The sequence below is a fragment of the Copadichromis virginalis genome, linkage group LG11 (genome assembly GCF_057382275.1).
Source record: "Copadichromis virginalis isolate Kocher_CV1m ecotype Utaka linkage group LG11, C_Virginalis_male_GT1.1, whole genome shotgun sequence".
Taxonomy (NCBI): Eukaryota; Metazoa; Chordata; class Actinopteri; order Cichliformes; family Cichlidae; genus Copadichromis; species Copadichromis virginalis.
In genome coordinates this window covers 23,502,787-23,524,074 of record NC_140628.1, presented here as the reverse complement: position 1 = coordinate 23,524,074, position 21,288 = coordinate 23,502,787, and the positions used below count along the sequence as shown (strand labels likewise).

Sequence of the window (21,288 nt, the reverse complement as noted above, 5' to 3'; positions counted from 1 at the left end):
GATTTGTTTTTTTTTTTGGGGGGGGGGGGGGGGGGGGGGAGTATAAGAACCTTGATATTGATATAAACTTCCCTTTCCTCTCTGATACTGACATCAATTAACAACGTCTGTCGTAGCTGAAGACAGGTATGTCACGTGTCACTTAAGCAGTCAGTGTAATGCGGAAAGTGTTAACTAGCTGGCGTAAGGTTCAACAAGGAATAACTCTGAGAATCCTCACTCCCTGGCTGGCTGAAGAGGGAAGCAGGGAGAGACCTTTCCACCAGAAAGAGGTCACACCATTAAGCATCTGGACAAAAAAAACAACAACCAAAAACCTGCAGGTAAGAGTAAGATGGTGTTTTTCTTTATCTTCATAGGAGAAAAATCGTTTGTTGCAAAAACTGTTACTATAAAGGTAATGGATGTGATTGTTGTTTATTCCAGTTCCGGTTCCTGTACCATAGACACATTAAAACCCAGACCCACCCCCCGCCTCCGGCCCATGTCCTGCTGTGCTGATTGGTCGGGGAGCTGTCTGTCAGCGTGATTGTGGCTGGGGAAAAATGGTCAACCTGGCATGTTGATGGTCTTGGCTGTGTAGTTCTGGAAGAGCGGCTGCATGAACATGCCCATCGTGCCGAACACGCATACAAACACAAAGATCCACAGGAAGAGGCGGTCGATCACCATGGCAACATACTTCCAGTCCTCGCTCACCTGTGGTTGTGGAACAGGGTGAAGAGAAAGATTAAGGTGAGCAGAATCCCACTCTCAAGTCCAGTCATGCTCATTATCATTCGACCTACCCGTCTGCCTTTAACTAGACGCAACGTTAATGGAGGTGAAGTGTTAATGTGAATGGAGACTCGTTCAGCTACACAGCTCTGATGAGGTCTGACACGAGTCAAGGAGGAGGAGAAGGATGTAAGAGACTGGAGAGAGATGGAGGACGGAGAGAAACAGAGGGTGTTCTGAAACTGTGACCCCTGTGATGATAACTTAAAGAGAGAGGGGAATGAATGATGAGCCATGCACTGCGCTGGGAATGGGAGGATTTTAAAGGCGATGGGATGGTAACTATATCAGTGATAGACAGAATTACTGCGGTTTATTAATTCCCATGTCAGACGCACGCTCCAATAAGATGCGGTCAGGATAAGACATAAAAAATAACACCCTCACTCTGCTGACTCGCTTCTTCTATTCCAGCTCTTTACCAGTTGTACTCTTTCTCTATGCACACGTCATGCTGCCGCTGCTGCTATAATTACATGTCTGTGTCGAATATTCAGAGGGTTACGATTGCATCACCAGATCTGTCTCCTTTGCTTCTGGCCTTTTGTACTAACCCTTGCATTTTAAATGGCAGTACTAAACAGCAGAGTCGCACAGCTCGGTCTTGACTATAACATGATATGGCACTGATCTGTGCTGCTCTGGATACTTTTTATGGCTGGTAGCATAAAAGAAGATTGTTTATGGCAGGATTTCACACGCACGGAGACATGATAATTTTTTTATGTTAATACACAGTTGAATCTGAGTAATAAATATGGAGGTATGTATTATCAGCCGATACTATTGGTGCTCATCTCACATTATCACAGGCTATATTAGCATGCATGGTGTCAGAGCTGTAAACTGCAGCACCACATCAAATACACTTTTTTAATGTCATTTGTTTTTGCCAAAATTGCTGTTTAAATTTACAGGATTACATTTTTTAAGCTAGTGGAATAGCACTAAGTTAAAAGCTGCTGCTCAACAAATAAAGTAGACAAGCAGCACAAAAGCATTTATTTGGAGCTGTGTTTCTTTTCATAAGGAGACAGTTAGCAAATACTAGATAATTTAAGCCCCATCCCCCCAAAATAACCCAATGACCAATTTTACAATACAATATAATTTTACAATATAAGGTTAAAAAAATTTCTTTCACTGCTAAAAGGCTCTATCAGTCAAAGAAAGTGTCTGATTAAAGTGCTAAGGTCAGCACAAACAGTAAAATCGCAGTCTTTTAAAGCAGGGCAGCTACAGTGGGATAATAACTATCTCTGAGTCTGTGATTACACAAAAAAGACAGATTTACTGAGAGGAATAAATTAGTGGTGTTGCAATCACAGAAAACAGCACAGATGTGAGTGGACTGTTATCAGGTAATCAAAACTAACTGTCTAAACTATCTAAAAACAACATTTTTCCAGTTTTATAAGCAAAGAAAAAGCTTTTTGACATCAATAATGCCCAGGACAGTCTATGAGGAGGAGGGCAAATTCACAGCTCAAAACAGAGTAGAAATGATTAGTCAGTGAATAATCTACAAACATTATACAGCAAGGCTCAAGTTGACTGCAGGATTTATGCAGAGAAGAGCTGCTTTATTACAAAATGGGTCAGTGTGCAAACCTGAAACCTGTGTATGACAGGTTTCAGGTTTGCACAGGTTTGTTAGCGATGAAGCGGACTCCTTCCACAGCTTCCTCAAAGAAAACACAACATTTTCTTTTGTCCTGACCGATGCACATTTTAAGTTATTGTTACTGTGTCATGTGTGTAAATGCACACTGCTCTTGCTTTTTCTATGTGACATATAAGCCTACAGGTGTTTATTAAAGTCAAAGGAAAGACTGACTCAGCGGCAGCTGTGGGCAATCAGGTTGTTAAAAAAATAGGCTCAGATATTAAAAACGAGATTGGATGGATTAGATACTCATTTGCAAAAGTATTGATCCCATCAGGGCGGCCTTTGCCTCCTCCAGATGGCACACAACTTTACACAGCTAGCATACAGCCCCTCACCTCACTAGCAGCTGAATTGATTTTCACAAATCTGAACAACACTTTATGAAAAACATGAAGTTGGTAAAGCTCCTGCTTCAACAACACTTAAGTGTTAAACAATTATTATAAAAGTCAACTTGGCCAGTGAACACATGAATGTTAGCCCTTTAACTACTAGCAAATATTGGATAGCTACATTAGCCATGAGTTAAGTTATCATTTAAAGAAATAATAATAACTCAGTTGGTAGCTAGCAGCTAGGGCTAATAAGAATATGAATAATTTAAAAGTATAACAGAATTGTTTTTTTTCTTAAAGGCAGACATTGAAGCAAAGACAAATCTACCAGCAGTGGCACCCACCTTATTATATTTGCATTATGTTATATTTAAATTTTATTTTTGATATATATATATATTAGAGATGGCACGATACCACTTTTTTATGTCCGATACCGATACCGATATCATAAATTTGGATATCTGCTGATACCGATATGAATCCGATATAGTGTTTTTTAATCAACAAAACTGTTTTTTAAAATATCTTGCTGCATTTTGCAAGTCTGCAAGTTCATACTCAAGTTTAAAACAACAACTACACTAAAGCTATTCTGTTATACCTGTGTACAAAAAAAATATTTAATAGTTCAGCAATACTGATCAATCTAATAAACTTAGACCTACACCATCCTCCCTATTCTGGTATTTTAAAGAGTACTTAGCGTAAATATTAAGCAACCTAACTAATAGGGTTCCAACTCCCAGCAACAACAAAAATAAATAAATAAAAAATAGGGAACCACCCCTCACGCTCCACCTCATGATGCTTAATCGACGTAATCAACCTTAATTTGATGCAGTGTGAAAAAAAATGCACAGAAATCAATTATTTTTCAAGAAATATTAAATAGATTCAACATCTTTCTTCAACAAAATTGCAGACTGCACAGATGGTACCTTCCCAAAGGAAAAAGTACTATAGCTTACTAGGGTATATATATTAGACTTAACAGTTACTATATACAATAATTGACTTCTATTCATTTTACATCAAATTAAAACTTTGTGTGTCAGATAATTATTTATTAAAAGCTAGACATTTTAAATGAGAATAAGAAAGAAAAGTATGTCTTTGTGCCCCCTTTTCCCTGTTAATGCCCTATCGGCCCCCCTGGCTAAACTTTGCTAGATCCGCCCCTGCACAGTTACCAGCGTCAGCTACGTAGAAAAAGATCCTGGTGTAGAAAGTAATATTAAATAAATTCTAACAACAGCTTATCAAGCTTAAACGTGCTGCTGTTGTTCAGCCGCTGGTTTCCTCTTTCTGGTGCAAAGTGGGCCAAAAACAAAGATGGAGTCGCGACAGAAAAGCCGATCAGCTGATCATTTAAGCAGTTTCACGATTGAAATAGCAGCCGGAGAGCGAGAGGCAGTCGCTTGTTAAGCTTAACGCAGGAATGCTTTACAAACATTCAGAGATGGACTTACACACTTGCTTTACTTCTCTCGGGGATAACTTTGTCGGAGATGAAATGCCAGGTTGCTAGCGAAGCTCCAAATGCTATCCAGACCACAGGTCCCGCATGCCACAGCCGCTCTATCACGTGATGCATACTGCTCCGACGTGCTAACGTTCTGAGGTGAGTTACGGCGTGTTGCAAGTTTTGTGAGGTGCTTTCGTGATATTTAATGGATCGGATTACATTTTTTATTTTTCTCCGATATCCGATCCAGTCATTTAGGTCAGTATCGGACCGATACCGATAGTAATATCGGATCGGTCCATCTCTAATATATATATACAATTAAAATATGGTGCCAGGTGTGTTTTGCTCAGTTATGTTACTGTAAAGTACATATGTTGGGCAAAACATTGTTGTCATTGGCATTATTATTATGTTTATTCTTTAAGATCTTTATTTTTAAAATCCCTCTAATTTTTATTCTTTTTTCCCCTCTGTGGAATCAAATAGTTTAGTGGGCAACAAACATGTTTCTTCAAAATCCTGAACAGCATTTTGTAAAATTCTGATATTTTTCTAATATGAGGGAAATCTGAGTCCCACGAATAGCTTGGCAGACATGTCTGTTTATTCTATAATAGAGCCGATGCTAAAGAGAGTTTAAAATAAATTCATTAATTCACATTATTTTTTATGTTGCACAACTCTGTGTGCACAGTGCTGAGAGGCTTTTGTGTCCTCTGCAGTTTTCACTGTGGCCCAAATTCCCTAAAATATTGCAAATTACATCTTAAAGTAAAGACATATTTCCTGTAACACAAACATAGCCTTTATGAATTTTGCATTACTGAAATACCGAAATACCAGAAATATGTTTAGCTCAATTTTCCACTCTGAGTAATTTTCCCATAAATTTATATACAATAAGAGCTCCTCAAAAACTATTGTCCACACATTTCAGCAGCAAAGAGAAGATTTTTGGTCCCAAAAGAGGCGTTTGCACTGATGCAGACAGTTAGCTAATCTGGTCCTAATTTATTTAATCTGTTGTCAACATAAAAATCTATTTTGAGCAGCTGTCAAATGCTATTTTTGCAGTTACTATGATAGTGAAGTTTATTAACCAGCTATAAAACATAAACAAATCTAGTGCAACACTATCAGCTCCAGGCTCTGATATGAAGCAACAGATAATACTCACACTCTGATCATCATCCTCGCTCTTCATGTGATTTGCGATGAAGCGTACTCCTTCCACAGCTTCCTCAAAGCCTGGACAGGCTTGAGCCAGCAGGGCCTGGGTCAAAGCAGGACCTGCAGCTGCTTGCTTCCCTCTTGGAAGGTTTCCAGAGCTCCCTTCTCGACCTTCTCTGACTCTGTTTAGACCATCGATGGATCCCCCTCCTGCACCTCCCAGATCCCCTCCAAACTGTTTAACAGACGCGCGGTTCACATAGCACGTACAAGGGTCACTGTCCTCCTTACCAAACACTGTGGAGGTCCCCCCTCCATTCCCACCAGCAGTTCCCAGCCCGAGCCCCACCATCAAGGCCCCTGCCTCTCCACTTCGACCACCCTCGCTCTGCTCCTGCGCCCTCCTCCTTTGACGCAGCCGCTGACGCTCGCAGCTGTTTCTCGGCTGGCGCATGAAGAGCAGGGCAGGAAGCTTGTTGAGGAACACTAGTTTAACCCAAGGGGGCATGGTGTGTGTGGTGGGAGAACGATGGTGCACATTCAGGACACATACACTGGTGACGATAGAGAAAGTGACCAGAACCATGGTGAACATCAGATACTTTCCGACCAGAGGAACATCCAGTGAAGTTGGTGGGACGATCTTGGAGATTAGCAGCAGGAACACGGTGAGAGCCAGCAGCACTGAGATGCAGAGTGTCATCTTCTCGCCACAGTCAGAGGGCAGGTAGAAGACCAGGATCGCCAGCGAGGTGATGAGCACACACGGGATGATGAGGTTGATAGTATAAAAAAGAGGCTTCCTGCGAATGATGAAGTCATATGTGATGTCCACGTAAGTAGGGTCAGCTGGGTTTTCATTTCGTCTGCCCGGCAGGGCGATGATGTCCCACTCTCCACTGGGGGTGAAGTCATCCATGCTGGCTACATCAGCGCGAAGCACCAGATCGATTTCAGTGCGGTCGTAGGTCCAGGAGCGGAAGCGCAGCGTGCAGTTCTGCTGGTCAAAGGGGAAGTGCTTGACCTCAATCTTACAGGCTGATTTATAGATTGCCGGGGGCAACCAGAAGATGCTGCCATCGTAAGACACCACTGCATTAGAGTAGAACGACACCTCGTACACCCCATCAGCACTAAGAGACAAGGTCAGAGAGGATAAAGACAAAAACAGGAGTCAGACATAAATCCAGATGCTGGTGTGATGATTTAAATAATAAAAGAGTATCATGAGGAGCCATGTTTCTTCCAGGCCTCTTGAATAGGGTAATGTGGTAGTGCTTTATCTTATTATGCAGCAGCTTCATTAGACACATTAACGAATCTTGAAGTTATGGGTGTGACTTTTTGAGGTTTCTCTGGTTAGCAGCGTGACAGACTCCTTATATTAACACACAGAGGAAGGATAAGGAACCAAATGAATGTGAAGTCCAGGCAGAAGACATCATTTTTAAGGTAATCTGGGCTTGATTAAACAGCACATGTAAGCTACTGTGAGCTGTATGAATTTCATGTCATCTTACGATAATGGCAGAAAAATACATGCAGCAAGAATATTTTTAACATACAAAAGAGGAACCTGCACAAACACATAGCTGCACATTTTCAGTGCACTATGACCCGCTTCATCTTTTCTCCAAATGAAATAATAATATAAAAAGTGGTGTGGTAGTGGCATAAGCTGAGTTAATCCTCCAGTTTAAAGGACTGACAGTTGGACTCATCGGAGTCATGGAGGATAACACCCCAACCTGGGGTACACGGGATTAACGGGATCACTTTTCCAGAGTTAGTTGGGTCAGGGATCTTATAATCTTTAGTCAAGTAAGGCCTGAAGCAGGGAAAGAGGAGAAGGCCAGACAGATCGCTGTGCTCTGATGAGCTGATTTACATACTGTATGCTGACACTCAGTTTCCATTACATTAAGACCAGTGGTCCGCAACATCCCCATTCTCTCTCAGACATGCGGGAGAATTCTAATTAACAAAACATGCGGATGAAGTTTACACGTTAATCATTTTGTGTAATACATTACAGTGAAGCTTATTTGGGACGTTATCATTTATGTACTATGTATGTGATAGTACACTCATTTGCACATGAGTGATTCGTACCGCTCATCTTGCCAACTTGTTAAAGGTCCTCGGGACCTAAGTAAATTTGTATTTAGTTACCACAAACCACAAATGAATCGACACATAAAAATGTATGATGTAGTATGTCAGCACAGGAGTACTGGATGGTTTCTGGAATGCAGCTGATGGGATAGGAACTATGCACAGACGGTAGGGACAGGAATAAGGCTGAAAGTCATTAAATTCCCAGCAGAAAAGTTTTGGTCTGGAGGTGCATAATAGGCTAAGTCAACCATGCGCACCCCTGAAGACTTTTCATAAGGTAATCTGTTCTCAATAGCAGAATTAAAAGTGATGGCTGCATATTTGTATGACAGTGTAGAAGTAATTTCAAATCCTTCCATTGGTCCAAGATAGAAGAGCCACATTGAAAGAGAGGCAATGGTAATTATCTAGACTCTCAGCGAGCACATCAAATAAGCTTCATATATTTTACAAGTGGAAAAGACAAGACGACAGAAGTTTGCATTCTTGTGGAACAACTGTGTGCACCGACTCATCACTTCATTTGCCGATGTATGCAGTGCAGGTGACTTGTTCTGTACTTTCATGGTGCAGTGTATGCACTATCAGTTTGTATCTTTACAAAGTGAGGACAGGTGGACGAGAGAGTGACTCACTTGTTGTAAAGCACCACGTCAGGCAGCCAGATGTGTTTGGAGGGCAGCCTGACCTTCAGCATTCCATCAAACTCCTCGGGGACCCAAGTCAGACGATAGTCCTGCCACTCCTAAAGGCCAATAAAAACACAACGCTTAGTCACTCATCTGCCAACCACACAGCAGGAAATGACATCTTGAGAGAAGCAGACAGGAGAAGGTGTGTCTGTTTGTCTTTTTGTGTTCGTCACTCAGTCACTGGTCAACATGACATGTTGCAATAAAGATAAGCCTAAGGTACGTTATATGCTATCTGCCCAACCTGCACCTTCATCACACTTCTACCATTAGCCAGAGTAACACTCATGTCTGTCCTGACCCTGAATGGTCTTTAAAACACACCCGGCCGCAAACCACTCAGCATGATTATAATGCAGCAGCTGTTCCCAGGTATGTGTGTGTGGGTGCATGTGAATGCATCAGCAGACATCTGAGTCCTCTGTGCAACTTTGTGTAAAAGACAAACATTATCTTGTTTTCCATGTTGTGGATCAGACTTTGACATTGCCACACTGAAGCCTCTGTGACCTGTTACCACAGTTCTGTGTGTGGTATAACCAGGTTGGAGCTGTATTGCTCATGCTAGACTGTCCTCTGTAACTGTGATGCATTGTGGTCATTACAGTTTGTCTCGGCTCACGACAGCTGTCCTTGGCACTCCTACTTTCTGATGGCAAAGAATCCATAGAGCACTGATGGTGATTCTATGCTCCGTTACACGTCATAAATCCTAATCTGGCTCATGTGTGTGTCTGTCTATGTGCCAGTGTGTGACAACCGTACTTAGAACTGCTTTATATGAAAAAGTTTATATATATATATATATATATATATATATATATATATATATATATATATATATATATATATATATATATATATATATATATATATATATATATATATATATATATATATATAAATCTCCCTCTCACTCCCTGACGGTGTGGTATGCATGTGTTCCTTAAGCACCGGAGACCTGGGAGTTGTTGTGTGCAGTATTTAGCTGTTCCTAGGTCTGCGCTCTTCTGGACAGAGACCTCTGTTGTTGTGCCTGGAATTTGTTGGAGCCAGTCTTGCAGTTTCAGGCTTGAAGTTCCTAATCCTTCTATTAAAACTGGGACCACTTTGGCCTTTACCTTCCACATCTGCTCCAGTTGTTCCTCCAGCCCTTGGCACTTCTCTGTTCTCTGGCTCCTTCTTTCTGATGTTGCTGTCCGGTGGGAACACCGCACCTATCACAACTGTGGTCTTCTGCTCCTTGTCAACCAGCACTACGTCTAGTTGGTTAGCCAGCAGCTGCTTGTCTGTCTGGAACTTGAAATCCCACAGGACCTTAGCCTGTTGGTTTTTTGGTTTTTTTACCCACCTTTGGTGGTGTCTCCCATCGGGACTTGGGAAACAGATGTTCCTACACACTATCCCAGCCACTTGTTTGTGTCTTTCAGTGTATGCTGTCCCATATATTCCATGTCCACATGCCCACTTCTCATCAATATGTCCTTGTCCTTCAACACCTGATGTATGGCTTTAGCTATCTGCCTTGCATGCCCTGACCAGGTATTCAAAGCTTGACCTTTTCTTCTGAATATATACACCATCAACAATGGCCACATTATACAGTTTTCTAAACAGAAGAATTTCATTGCGTATACAAAATCATCCTAGCGTGGCTGAGTCTTTCTGAAGGAAAGATGGGAAGGGGTTCACAACTCCTAGTAAGACTATGTGGCCAAAGAGTTTTACAATATAAAATATTTTTGTGCAGAATTGGAAATAATTTGTGGAATTCATCGTCTACAGCAGATCAAATCAATGACAGATTCAGAGAATCTGAGGGAAATCTCTATACTCAGGGGACAAGGACAAAAAACAGTATTATGTAATATTCACTGCACTGACTCCACTGCAGACATATTTAAAAAAGATCCAGAAACAAAGATGGCTTCTCTGGACAAGAGCTCACTTAAGATAAGAAGAGTAAGACTAAAGAAAAATATCCTGTGATCTTAAAAAACAAAACAAAACAACTAAATTTAAAACTCTTTTGGGAAATGAATGTGCATCCTTAGAGCTATAGAAATAGATTACAGTCCTGCTGCTTATCAGCTCATCACAGTTACAATTTTGTAGTGAAACAAAGAGTTTAAATCCTTGGATTTTCTTTATTATTTATTTACAACCCATCTTTGCTGTTTTTTTGGGTTTTTTTTTCCAAAGTTGTTAGGTTTGTGAATCTCAGCTTAAGCCAGTCTTTGGTCATTTGTCTGAATATCTAGAATATGTTCATGTTGTTGAATAAATTATTATAAGTATTAAGCCCAAATAGCTATATACCTCAGCTATAAGAGGTCACATATGACTTTACAGAACATCAAAAATCACAACATTAGCGCAGAAACATGAGTTCAGCTTCAGAAATGTCTTTCTGTACATTTCTCACTCTCTGGTAAATTCCCATCTCTTATTTTTCTTCTTCTGGATTTTGTTTGAGGACGAGCATGACTCTCTTTTTTGATGTCTCTCTTCACCAGTCCTGTCGACTTTTGTCTGAACTGAAGCTCTACATGATTGCTGGCAGGGTCATACTCAGCTATCCAGAAACAGCAACAACACGGAAAAGAAAAATGCATCTTTCCACCCCAGTAACTGCATCCGTGAATCGTGTACTATTGGTGTGATAACACTTCAGGAACTTGATTATCCAATGAAATTCATCACGTACAGTAGTAAATTTTAGAGAGAGGAACCTTCAATGTGTGTGTTTGTGTTTATCTAAGTCACATTTATGACTACCGTCCAAGTCCCTCGCGGTTTGTGATTCACGTCCACTGACCTAGCTGCGACACTGTGAAATCTAAGAAAAAAACACACCTAAAAATAAATATTTACTCATTGTTTTCTCTGCATTTCACTAAGCTTTCTGCCTTCTCTTTTTCCATGTAGCATAATGTTGGGTACGCAGTGATTAGATCAGATGGGGAGTCAAAATTCTCACCTGTGTTAGCCAGACATTGGTGGTCATCACCTGCTCTCGTTCATGCTGCAATGGAACACATTCACATTAAAAGCTGTAGTTTTATTGCATGAATTTATTCAGAAGCGGCTCATTGTTATTTGTATGTAAAAGACTCAGTGAGGATGAGATGTCCTGATTTATAGTATGTTTAAACAGGGTCAAGCTTCAGAAAACATCCTTCAAACTCCATGTCCCAGTTTTGTAATAGGGGGAAATAAATGTTGTTTTCAAGCTGAGGCCAAAGATAACCCTAATGATGTCTTCAAGATTAATTTCTCTTTAGAGAGCTCCTCCCGCGCCACAGAAGGAATCCTGTAACTGCTTTTATATATGCTGGCTAGAACTCATCACTATAAATCATCTTTATGTGCAACATCGGCGGTGCAGCCGTTAAATTTACAACAAAAAAATAAAAAAAACAAACAAACCTGAGCAGAGAATTTCAGCCTCGAGACAAAAGCAACGTTACCCTTTGTCTGAGGCTTGTTTGCAGTCGTGGAGAGTAACAAGTACAAGTACAATATTCATTGCGTCACAATATTCAAATACTGCTCAGTGTTGCTGGTTTGTCTGTGATTATGTTTAATTTGAGTTTTAAATCAAGATTCTGGCGTTTAGGTTACCAGGAGGAAAAACAGAAATTTAAATGAATCACCATTTGTGTTTATGTTGTTTGTTCTATTATCCAAATTAAATTCTAAAAATCACATTAAATCATGCACACAGATTCAATCCCAGACGTGTCCATACTCACAACACTAATGAGTTGGGCCAAAGACACCATCAGCTGCACAGTAACCAGCTCAGAGCCGTTAGTCGCAGGACGGATCAGTTTGTTATAATGCGCTGGGTTTAGGAGATGCTCCACCAACCGCTCCTCTGTGTCTGCCCCAAGGCCGCCTGTAATGAAAGCGCATCATCATCATCATCATCATCATCATCATCATCATCATCATCATCGTGTGGCTCTATCAGGAAGCACCAAAGTTGCAGGCATCTGTGTCTCACTTGGCCTTATTTAAAAGGTGTTTTATCAAATTGGATTTGCAATACAAACATACTGGAGCTTGAAGTCTGTGGTGCCGTAAGTGCTTCTTTTGAGAGCCGCGACATTGCTCATCACCGGCGGCTGGAGGACGTCAGCACACCTCAATGCATAGATCTTACGAGATCTGACATCACGAGAATGAGTCAACCACTCTGTATGTCTCTATCGCTCTCCTTCCTGTCTCTATCACACACTTCGTCCCGCTGCTCTGTCTCTATGTATTCTCCTCTGCCCTGCTGCACTTCTCCCCAACTGCCACTCTTTTGTAGCTCTGGGTTATTTTCACTCAGTCTCTCGCGTCCCTTCCCCTGTCTCTTCCCCCTCCCATCCCTCCATCTGTAGCAGACTGTAGTCTTATCTGTGTGAGTGGTTGAATTTAGGCAGAGCTGTCACAACACCACACACAGGAGGGGAGGGTTTTCCGGGGGGGGGGGTTTTCACTGAGAGAGTGATGCACTGAGAAAAACAACTGTTCTGCACCTCCTGCTTCCTTCCTCATTCCCTCCTGCTTTTCACTCCCTGTCTCTCTGGCGTCTGCTCATCCCTGCGCTGCGTCTTTTCACCCTCACGCTCCACCCCTGAAGATAAACACAGGCTGCTAACTGTACCGATGTTGTCATACTCTCTTTTAAAGGCCGTTAACATTGCAGGAAAACAAACGCGTGAAAGCTGATGTAGGTAAAATTATTTCTTTTTAATGAACACAATGATATTAAAAAGTATACAAAGAGCTTAGACTCTCAATTTCTCCATGAATCTGCGCAAAAATAAATCAAATTTGAATTAATTAACAACTGTTAGAGTTCAGTTGGTACAGCGTAAAGGATTTCAGTCTTTTTGTTTTAAAAAATTGTACTTTAGCGCAGATAGAGATAAACATTTTCCCAGACAGGACACTGTTTATTACCCATAGCAAGAATCAGCGAAAATAAAAGAACTGTTTTATACAGGGCTATGGATGAATGGAAGTCACTGCCAATAGAAATAACATAAAAAACCACAAAAACTGTATTTAGAAAACTTTAAAACAATATTTATTTGGTCTGATTTTGATGCTTGCAATGCAACATGAGAGCTCAAAAGGTAAATTAAAACACAGAAATGGAAAGAAGACGTACCAAACTTCTTCTGAATGTTTCCGGCTCCTCTGTGACACTCTGTCCTCCTCTATTTATCCCCTGCTCTCCACCCTCCCCTTCCTCTTTGCCCTGTAGCGCTGCTGTGTTCACTGAACAGGAATGATAGCCTCTATCTCTGGATCAATAAGGACTCTATTCATACCCCGTGACCTCTCGATGCAATCCCTCGCTCCCACATCCCCTATTTTTTAATCTTCTGCTCTTTCTCTGTCATCACATTTTCCTTAACACTTTTACCATCTTTTTCATCATCCCAGTCAGCCCGTTTCTTCTCCCATCCTGTTTGTTATCTCCATCTCGCTGTCGCTGACAGCCAGTGTACATTTATTGCCCTTTCCTTCGCTAAATCAGCATCATCAATACAAGTCCTGTCAGCATGAGTGTTGTACTTTTGTGCACAAGAGCTGGCTTTTTTTTTCTATGCGTGCATGTGTGCCATTTTGTGGACACACATTCATCAGGGAAATAAGCATTGCTGTCTGTGTCAGAACCATATGAGTAATGTATATTATTCCCGGAAGCACAAGGCAATAACACTGTCGGATGAGACAGGAAGCCAGACTGGCAGAGGAAAAAAAGGAAGAGCACGGTTCATTCAACCATGCTCATACGTGTATATGAAAGATTTCTGCTTACTATAAAAGTACTATGTAGTAAAATAGACAAAATGTAATTAATTATCTTAAAGTCTTAAGTCCCTCATTTCTTTGTATTTTGCTTCAGTAGAGACAGACTTTCTTGTAATTTTTAAAGCACTCATGAGCAAAAGTTCTCCAGGCTTACTGAAGATCTTTCAAAGTTTCTCTTTGAACATCGGCTGCTTTGTCATTCATTTAAGTCCAGTCCTTATACCTGACCATTTTTAGAAGATGTTTTTTTACATTTATTAAGCCACTTAACACTGACCTAAAATGATCATCACTATGTGCAGAGGAGCTTTGAAGGTCTTTCAAGAAGCCCGGAGAACTTTTCCTGAAGATTGGCTAAGAGAGTTCAGGCTGTGTTTAAGAATAAAGGTATTCATATCAAATATTGATTTGTACAAACTCTGTTTTTGCCTCATGTACTTCATTTAGATAGATAGATACCACAACACTTTCAGCACGCCATGTTTTACCACTTCTTCGTGAACTAGAGCATTTACTACAGAAATAGCTTAAAATAACTAAGCAAAAATGAGCATGTGGTCAGGATACACCAATATTTTACAGCACTGCAACTAATCAGGCAGAAAGATTCATTTTTTCTTATCTCGTTTTTTTTTTATGTAAAACTACGCACACACTCGAGCCTGCTCAGTGTGCAAACACATTAACTCGGCCGCTCATCTTCAACACTCAAATAATGCTACTAACCACAGACTGATGTGCCTCTGTCTCCACATGCTAAAGGCTGAACTGAACGGCTCTAATGTTGTTGGTAGTTCAGGTGGCTTTATATTTGTTTTCCAGAGCAGATATTGCAAACTTAATGTGACATTATGAATATTTCACGCTGTAAAGACAAACGTGGAGAAAATGAAGGCGAGGCGAGATCTAAATTGAATTATCCCACTAAGACTATTACAGTGATGATCTCTATTTATACAGCTCGCTCAAATGAGAAAAGGTTGGAGGGAAACTGGGGTCATTTTCTGCCCTCCTTTCTGTCGACGGCTAAAGAGGCTTTTTGGCTGCAGCTGAAACCTTTTATGCTGAAATATTCTTAAGTCAATAATGGAGAGATCCACTGATGTACTGGCAACACCCAATTGGCTCTGTAGTGGCCATAGAACTGAGATATTAATATTGATCCTCCATCTAGTTGCAATATCAGAGCACAAAAACAGAGGCATTCCACTGTGGGCTAACTGCAGCCTGAAGCTTTATTGTCTTTCCACGCTGCGCACAAAGATGTAAAGTCAGTCGAGTTTGTTGTGTTTTAATAACCACAGAGGTTTTCATTTTTTTACAGAAAGCACTGACAAATCACTCCAGCATGTTGTTCTATTATTAGAGCTGAAACATTAGTTGATGCATTTAATCTTTGATCATCACATGTTATTAATTTAAAAAAAAACCAGCTTTTTTTAAAGGAATTTTTTTTCAACCTTTTATTTAATAGATCCACGGATATGGCAAAGATCATAATCATGATTTATTTTTGACCAGCGTTTAGATCTTAGTTATATGGTTAGATCAGTGACTGACTTTGTAAACATGCCGTAATGAATAAAGACCTGTTTTAAAACAAGTGACAAACCATGCACAGTATTTGCTGTTGCTTCACAGCGTGACGTCTTGAAATCAGATTGTTTCTAGAGACGATTTAATTTGACCAAAACCTTTCTTTGCAGGATCCTGGCTTGAGCTAAATGAAACCTGCCAGGACTTGGCTGCGATCGTGTTTGGATTTTAGGGAGGGGCAACAATGCACCACTATAACGAGCCATTACTACACGGCGGGATTTGGTGTAAACAACACGTCTTCATATTGTTTGTGACCTTAACATCTGAACATCTGAGCGTTGCAGCAGAAACTGAGACGCATCACACCTGATTTTTGTCTTTAGCTGACTCTAAGGGTCTTTACATTAGAATATAAAGTGGCTTGAGGCACTATATATAATAAAACTGAATTGAATTTAATCAAAAAGTATTTATTTGAGTTACTGTTGCCTTCCCATCAGTTCAAACCAGTCTGGTCATTCTCTGACATCAAGAAGACATTTTCACGCAGAAAACTGCAGCTCATGGTATATTTTCTTCACAGAACTTCCTCTGTAAAGTCTAGAGATAGTTATGTGGGAAAATCCCAGCAGATTGTTGTTGTTTCTGAAGCACTGAGACAAGCCTGTCTGACACCAACAACCATGCCAAATCACCTTTCTTCCTCACTCTGATGCTCAGTTTGAACTTCAGCAGGTCGTCTCCATGCGAGCTATAACAAGCAGCTGAACAGGTGTGCCCAATAAAGAGAAGAGTGCATGTCACAAAACAAAAACAGGAACACAATAACAGCTGTTTTCTTTCATTTATTTTGTTTTTATAATCACTGGAAGCCAAAATGATAATCTGACATAAATTCAATTATTTACCCAAGAACCATTTTTTTAAAATCTGAGTTCATTTTTAAACATTATATTTTTAAACAAATTAGTTGGAACCTGGATAAATATTAAGAGAAAACCATGCACAGATCAACACAACTATTTAATTTGTTGACAAATTTAAAAAAAAATGTGTCCATGTATCATGGATACGTAGATATACGCCCATATTTAGATTTATAGATAGACTGTTGTTGCTACAAATGCCATAAATATTCTAGCTATATGCTAGAGCTATTAAAATGACATCTTAGGTTTGAATTTTTCTAATATATAGGTGCATGAGTGATATTAGCTCAGTGGATCACTGGGACAAAACAGAATATATTGCTGCTGTGGAAAGTGTTTCATTCATTTTGAAGTCACATCAAGGGAAATTTGAGGAGAATATGCTAAAATAGTTTAGAATAATGAAGGCTGCAAAGCATCGCCGTCAGAGGCTGCAGTTTAACTCATCCAGAAATCATACTGTAAATAAGCAGTAATAGCTTTCATTTGTTTATTAAAACGCATGGAGCTCAGCTGCTGGATGACAGGATATGGCCTTCTAACAGCGGTGCCTATTTCAGGGGCTGCAATAAAATGCATCACTTGAAATGCATTATGCCTCTCGTCGCAGCTATTATTTGCACTGTCGTTTAGATACTCATAAATCGCGAGGCCACGCTTGCACCGGGTCAGCGCCTGCAGCAAAAATGTGCCCATGAATAGATAACAACAAGAGGACTGACTGCAAAAATGATTCCACATAACTCTTAATGTCGCATTTTGTTGAAGTTAGAAAGTCTTTTTCGTCTCTTATACTTGATTTTATTGAAAGGTGTGCGTCATCTTGAATGCACTTCTACAAAAAGCTGTATCAGTGCAAGGTAAGCACACACCTGCCTCGACTTAAGTCCACCTTTATTTTTTTAAATATTCTTAGACAAGGTCAGATTTAAAACTCTTAACTTTCCAAACGTCTCTTATCTGCCTCTTCTTCTCTGCTGCTTAAGTTTCTATTAAACCTCTGTGCTCTCCCTTTGCTTCCCTTTAATCTCCCGGGCCACACTGCTGTGTGCTGCTGCTGCTCTTGCTACTACTGCTGCACATTCATTCACATAAACACACACACACAATCTTGCACAAATCACACATGAGAGCACAGGGTTTTACACATGGAATCACGCACACTCTCACATGCGAGTGCAGGCCCGTGCGGTGAATCCGCTGCACATTTTTTAATCACAGATGCTGCCCCTACCCGCTGATCTGATCCTGTTGCTGCTGTGTATTGGGAGTCGGTCCAACGAGATAGAGACAGAGAAAATAAGCAAGCGAGATAAAGCGCGGAAAGAGAAAGCGAGGTTGAGCGAGACGATAGCAGGGCTGCTGTCATGTGAACAATGAGATTCTGCAAAGATCAGATGAGGAAAATCGGTGCACCACAAAAAACCCAAAAAGTGATGACAGACTAAAGTAAAGGAGCAGAACTTTCTAGACTGTAGCGCTAGCACAGAGATGATTTGTTGATGTGCATTCACACATAGCAGAGGACTACCGTTCCAGTGTATGCATGCACTTATTAAAATATCTTTTAAGATGCAGAGACATCTCTGGCTGATGAGTGTCGCAGACTCTGCTCCATATCCAGTAACCCCTGCATTAGGTCAGCTCAGCCCCACAGACTCTTTTTATTATGCATGGCCTGTTGGGGAAATGACAAGAGACATCCTCCTCACACAGCGAGATGGCCAAATCCTCACGGCAGCCTCTTAGACAGGTGGTGAAATGTCCTTGAGCGTCCTTGCACAGCCACTCAATACAAGACTCCTCCGTGTGTGTGTGTTTGTGTGTGTGTGTGTGGATGCTTATGTAAGTAAATGATGCCGTGGCTCTGGAGGTGTAAACCTATGACTTTTCTCCTCTTCATTCGATCACCACCTTTTTTTTATGCCGGCTATTTTTGTTGTGGGAAATGCATGGATTCTCTCACATGTCTCTTGCCTTCTTCGCCTCTTATATGACGTGAACATTACAATAAAGGACAAACATGACTAAATAAGAACACCGAAATCAACACGTAAGCCTCAAACTAGGCAAAGGTTGTGTTTCCTAAGTATTTAACATTTGTGTGTTTTTGCTTGCTCGCTTGTAGGAAACTTCTTAAACGCCTTATAAGCTCCAGGTGTGTGTGTGTGTGTGTGTGTGTGTGTTTATATGTGCCCAGTGTGCATTTTTCTTCAAACATGTGTTTGCATGTGCTTGTGTGTGGACAGAGTTTATAGTCTCTGAGGATGATGCTAATCAGATTTTCTCCCTTAAGGGAAGATGACTCATTAGTACTCCACAGCTTATGAGGCTCCTTAAAGTGATATCTCATGTTGGCATTTTTAGTGCAAACACCTCTGTTTGAACCGAATATAGGGCAAGAATTGAATATTGTGCAAATTTACACCAGCTTCATACAAAAAAGCGTGTCCTTTGACATTTGACATTTTAACAATTAGCTCTATTCAGGCTTTTATTGGCATTTAGCTTATTAGATTTTCACTGGAACTCATTATTTTCACTGTAAAACAAAGTCTGTTATTAAATGAATGTTACTCCTGATATTTTTTGATTATTTTCATGTTCTTTAGTTATCTTCATTTTATTGTATGTCTCTAAAGACTTTAGATTTTGTATTTTTGCTAACAAAATCGAGCATTAAATGTTGTTTCCATATAAATCTTAAACGGATGCTTTAACTAGTATACAGCTGCTATTTTTACCAAAGCTGTGCGGTGAGAACGTCTGCAACCGGTGCTTGATGTGATAAGTGGCAGGTTAATGTTAGTTGAAGCACTTTATCTCGTACTATCTGTCTTCGTCATTTCCTCTGGATGCAGTGTGATGAACTATGGGTGTAAAGCTGTCTTTTTTGGGGGGAGGGTGTAAAAGAGGAGTCAAAGCAGCATGTTTTCGCCCTTGGTGATGATGAACGGTTAGTCAGTGCAAGGCAGATGGCCAAGCGTGTGCATGCGCGCGAGTGGACAGAGGTGTGTGCTGTGTGTGTTGCTGCACAGGCAGTCTTTTGCTCTGAGCTGCTGAGCTGGCCTCTGCTCTATCCTCTGCTGTAGATAGGTTACAAAATCTTAAGGCAGTCATAATTCAGCCACTGAGCGGATGTGTTGGAGCGACACCAAAATAAAGCCAACTTACAGAGGTAAAATATGTCCAAACAACCTAAGAGCTTACAGTATTTACTTTAAATGTGCTGCGAGAGCCATAAATAAGATAACCACCCAATGCATGCGCCCCATAACAATAAGTTTATCCATCTAAGCTGTTGTGCAAAAACAGAAGGCTTTCCCTGTGCACCCTGATGACACATCATTTGCCCTTTGATGACAGGAAGAAGAAGTTGTTTTAGCCCAACATGCCTCTTATTAACCTGCCCACTCAATGCAAGACCTCAGTGTTAATGAGAGAGAAGGAGAGAGAGGCTAGTGAGTGATAAGATAATTTATTTCTCTCTCAATTAATTAGAAGGAATATGCTAACTGATGCCACAGTGGTTTAGCTGTTGCAGTAGGCTGGTAAATTTCTCATGTATGTTTATCACATGTTTTATTTTCAGTAGAAAAGATTATAAGTTTGATTTAAGTCTTTTAATACGTATCATTTTCATCTGATCTACCAAAATGTGACTAACTCCCGCACACTCAACACTGAAATAGCAGTAATTCCATAGAAGAACATCACACACGTCCCTAAACGCATTATATTAACCCCAACAGAATCTCAGGTTAAATATATCTTGTATTTTATATGCTTACGATGCAAGTGTTTTCCCCCTTTACACTTGCTAATGTATTTTCATTGTGCTCTATGGAGTGGGTATTTCTCCACTACATCATTCCGTCGCGCTCGCTGCTGTTTTAAAGAAAGATGGTGACACAGCAGTGAAAGAGTCGCTTTCTCCACCTCTGCCTCTCCCTAGCGTCTAACCAGTCCTTTTTTTATTGCATTCACTTCTTCATTACTTGGAAGAAACCTTTTCGGATTCCCTTAATGCACAGACGCGCGGTGTTTTATTGCCCTATGAGGGTGACGCACAAGAGCTTCGATGGAGCCATTATGTGGACAAGGTAGGCTACTCACCTCCCGCAATGGCGAGGAGAGCCAGCAGCAGCAGCGGCGGCCAGCCGTCCATCGTCAAACGTGCGTCCGAGCGCGCTCCGAGCCCGGAAAGGTGTTCACCGGGATGGAGAGGCCACCTCAAGCACGCCCGCAGTGTTAACTCCCTCTCCTCCTCACGACTCAAACCTTTCTTTACTGTCTACCTGTCATGGTGACGTCAGGGCTTTCCGGCGGTCCACACTCCTTCTTTTTCAGGGGAAAATATAAATATCTCGGCGGAGCCAGGTAAGCTCTGCGCTCGGTTGAGTTGTGTTGGCTGTCCGTGCTGAACGTTGCTCAGCGATGCGACGCGCTGGAAAGGCGGGGGCGGGTGAGGGGGGGCGCACAGAGGAGCAGGGTGGGGGAGACGGGAGGAGAGGATGTGGCATACCTCTGAGACTCCGTATCTCAGTTAGAGATGCCAGTGTGTTCCCCGCACAAAGTCACACATCACCATAATGTAATAATAAGCACTCCTAGGGTGTGAGTGCTGCTCAGTCTGACTTTATAGTAACCTTGTCAAACTTAATGGGATTTTTATGTTTAGTTAAAGTTCCAGGTCAAATATTTGTGGAGGTGGTAGCTGTGATAATTAAACATAAGCTATAAATGTGATTACATTGGCTTTGCTTATATT

The 21,288-nt window shown here is 40.9% G+C and overlaps 1 protein-coding gene across 1 annotated transcript; it reads right to left on the bottom strand.

Annotated features, from left to right (window-relative positions):
- Positions 1-24: 24 nt before the first annotated feature.
- Positions 25-20,980, bottom strand: chrnb2 (cholinergic receptor, nicotinic, beta 2). The gene is made up of 6 exons (XM_085473875.1): positions 20,634-20,980; positions 11,988-12,133; positions 11,213-11,257; positions 8,176-8,285; positions 5,430-6,555; positions 25-699 (listed from the first exon to the last, which is right to left on the bottom strand). The coding sequence occupies exons 1-6, from the start codon at positions 20,683-20,685 to the stop codon at positions 550-552; spliced, it is 1,629 nt and encodes a 542-aa protein (XP_085330001.1). The 5' UTR covers positions 20,686-20,980; the 3' UTR covers positions 25-549.
- Between the last annotated feature and the right edge of the window lie 308 nt (positions 20,981-21,288).

What these genes read in the sequence shown, in the direction of transcription:
- chrnb2 (XM_085473875.1), bottom strand. Translation starts at nt 20,685, where the DNA reads ATGGACGGCTGGCCGCCGCTGCTGCTGCTGGCTCTCCTCGCCATTGCG. An exon ending in TCTCCTCGCCATTGCGGGAG is followed by an intron (nt 12,134 to 20,633) that starts GTGAGTAGCCTA and finishes CTTTCATTACAG; the next exon opens with GCGGCCTTGGGGCAGACACA. An exon ending in GACGTGGTGCTTTACAACAA is followed by an intron (nt 6,556 to 8,175) that starts GTGAGTCACTCT and finishes CTTGTCTCTTAG; the next exon opens with TGCTGATGGGGTGTACGAGG.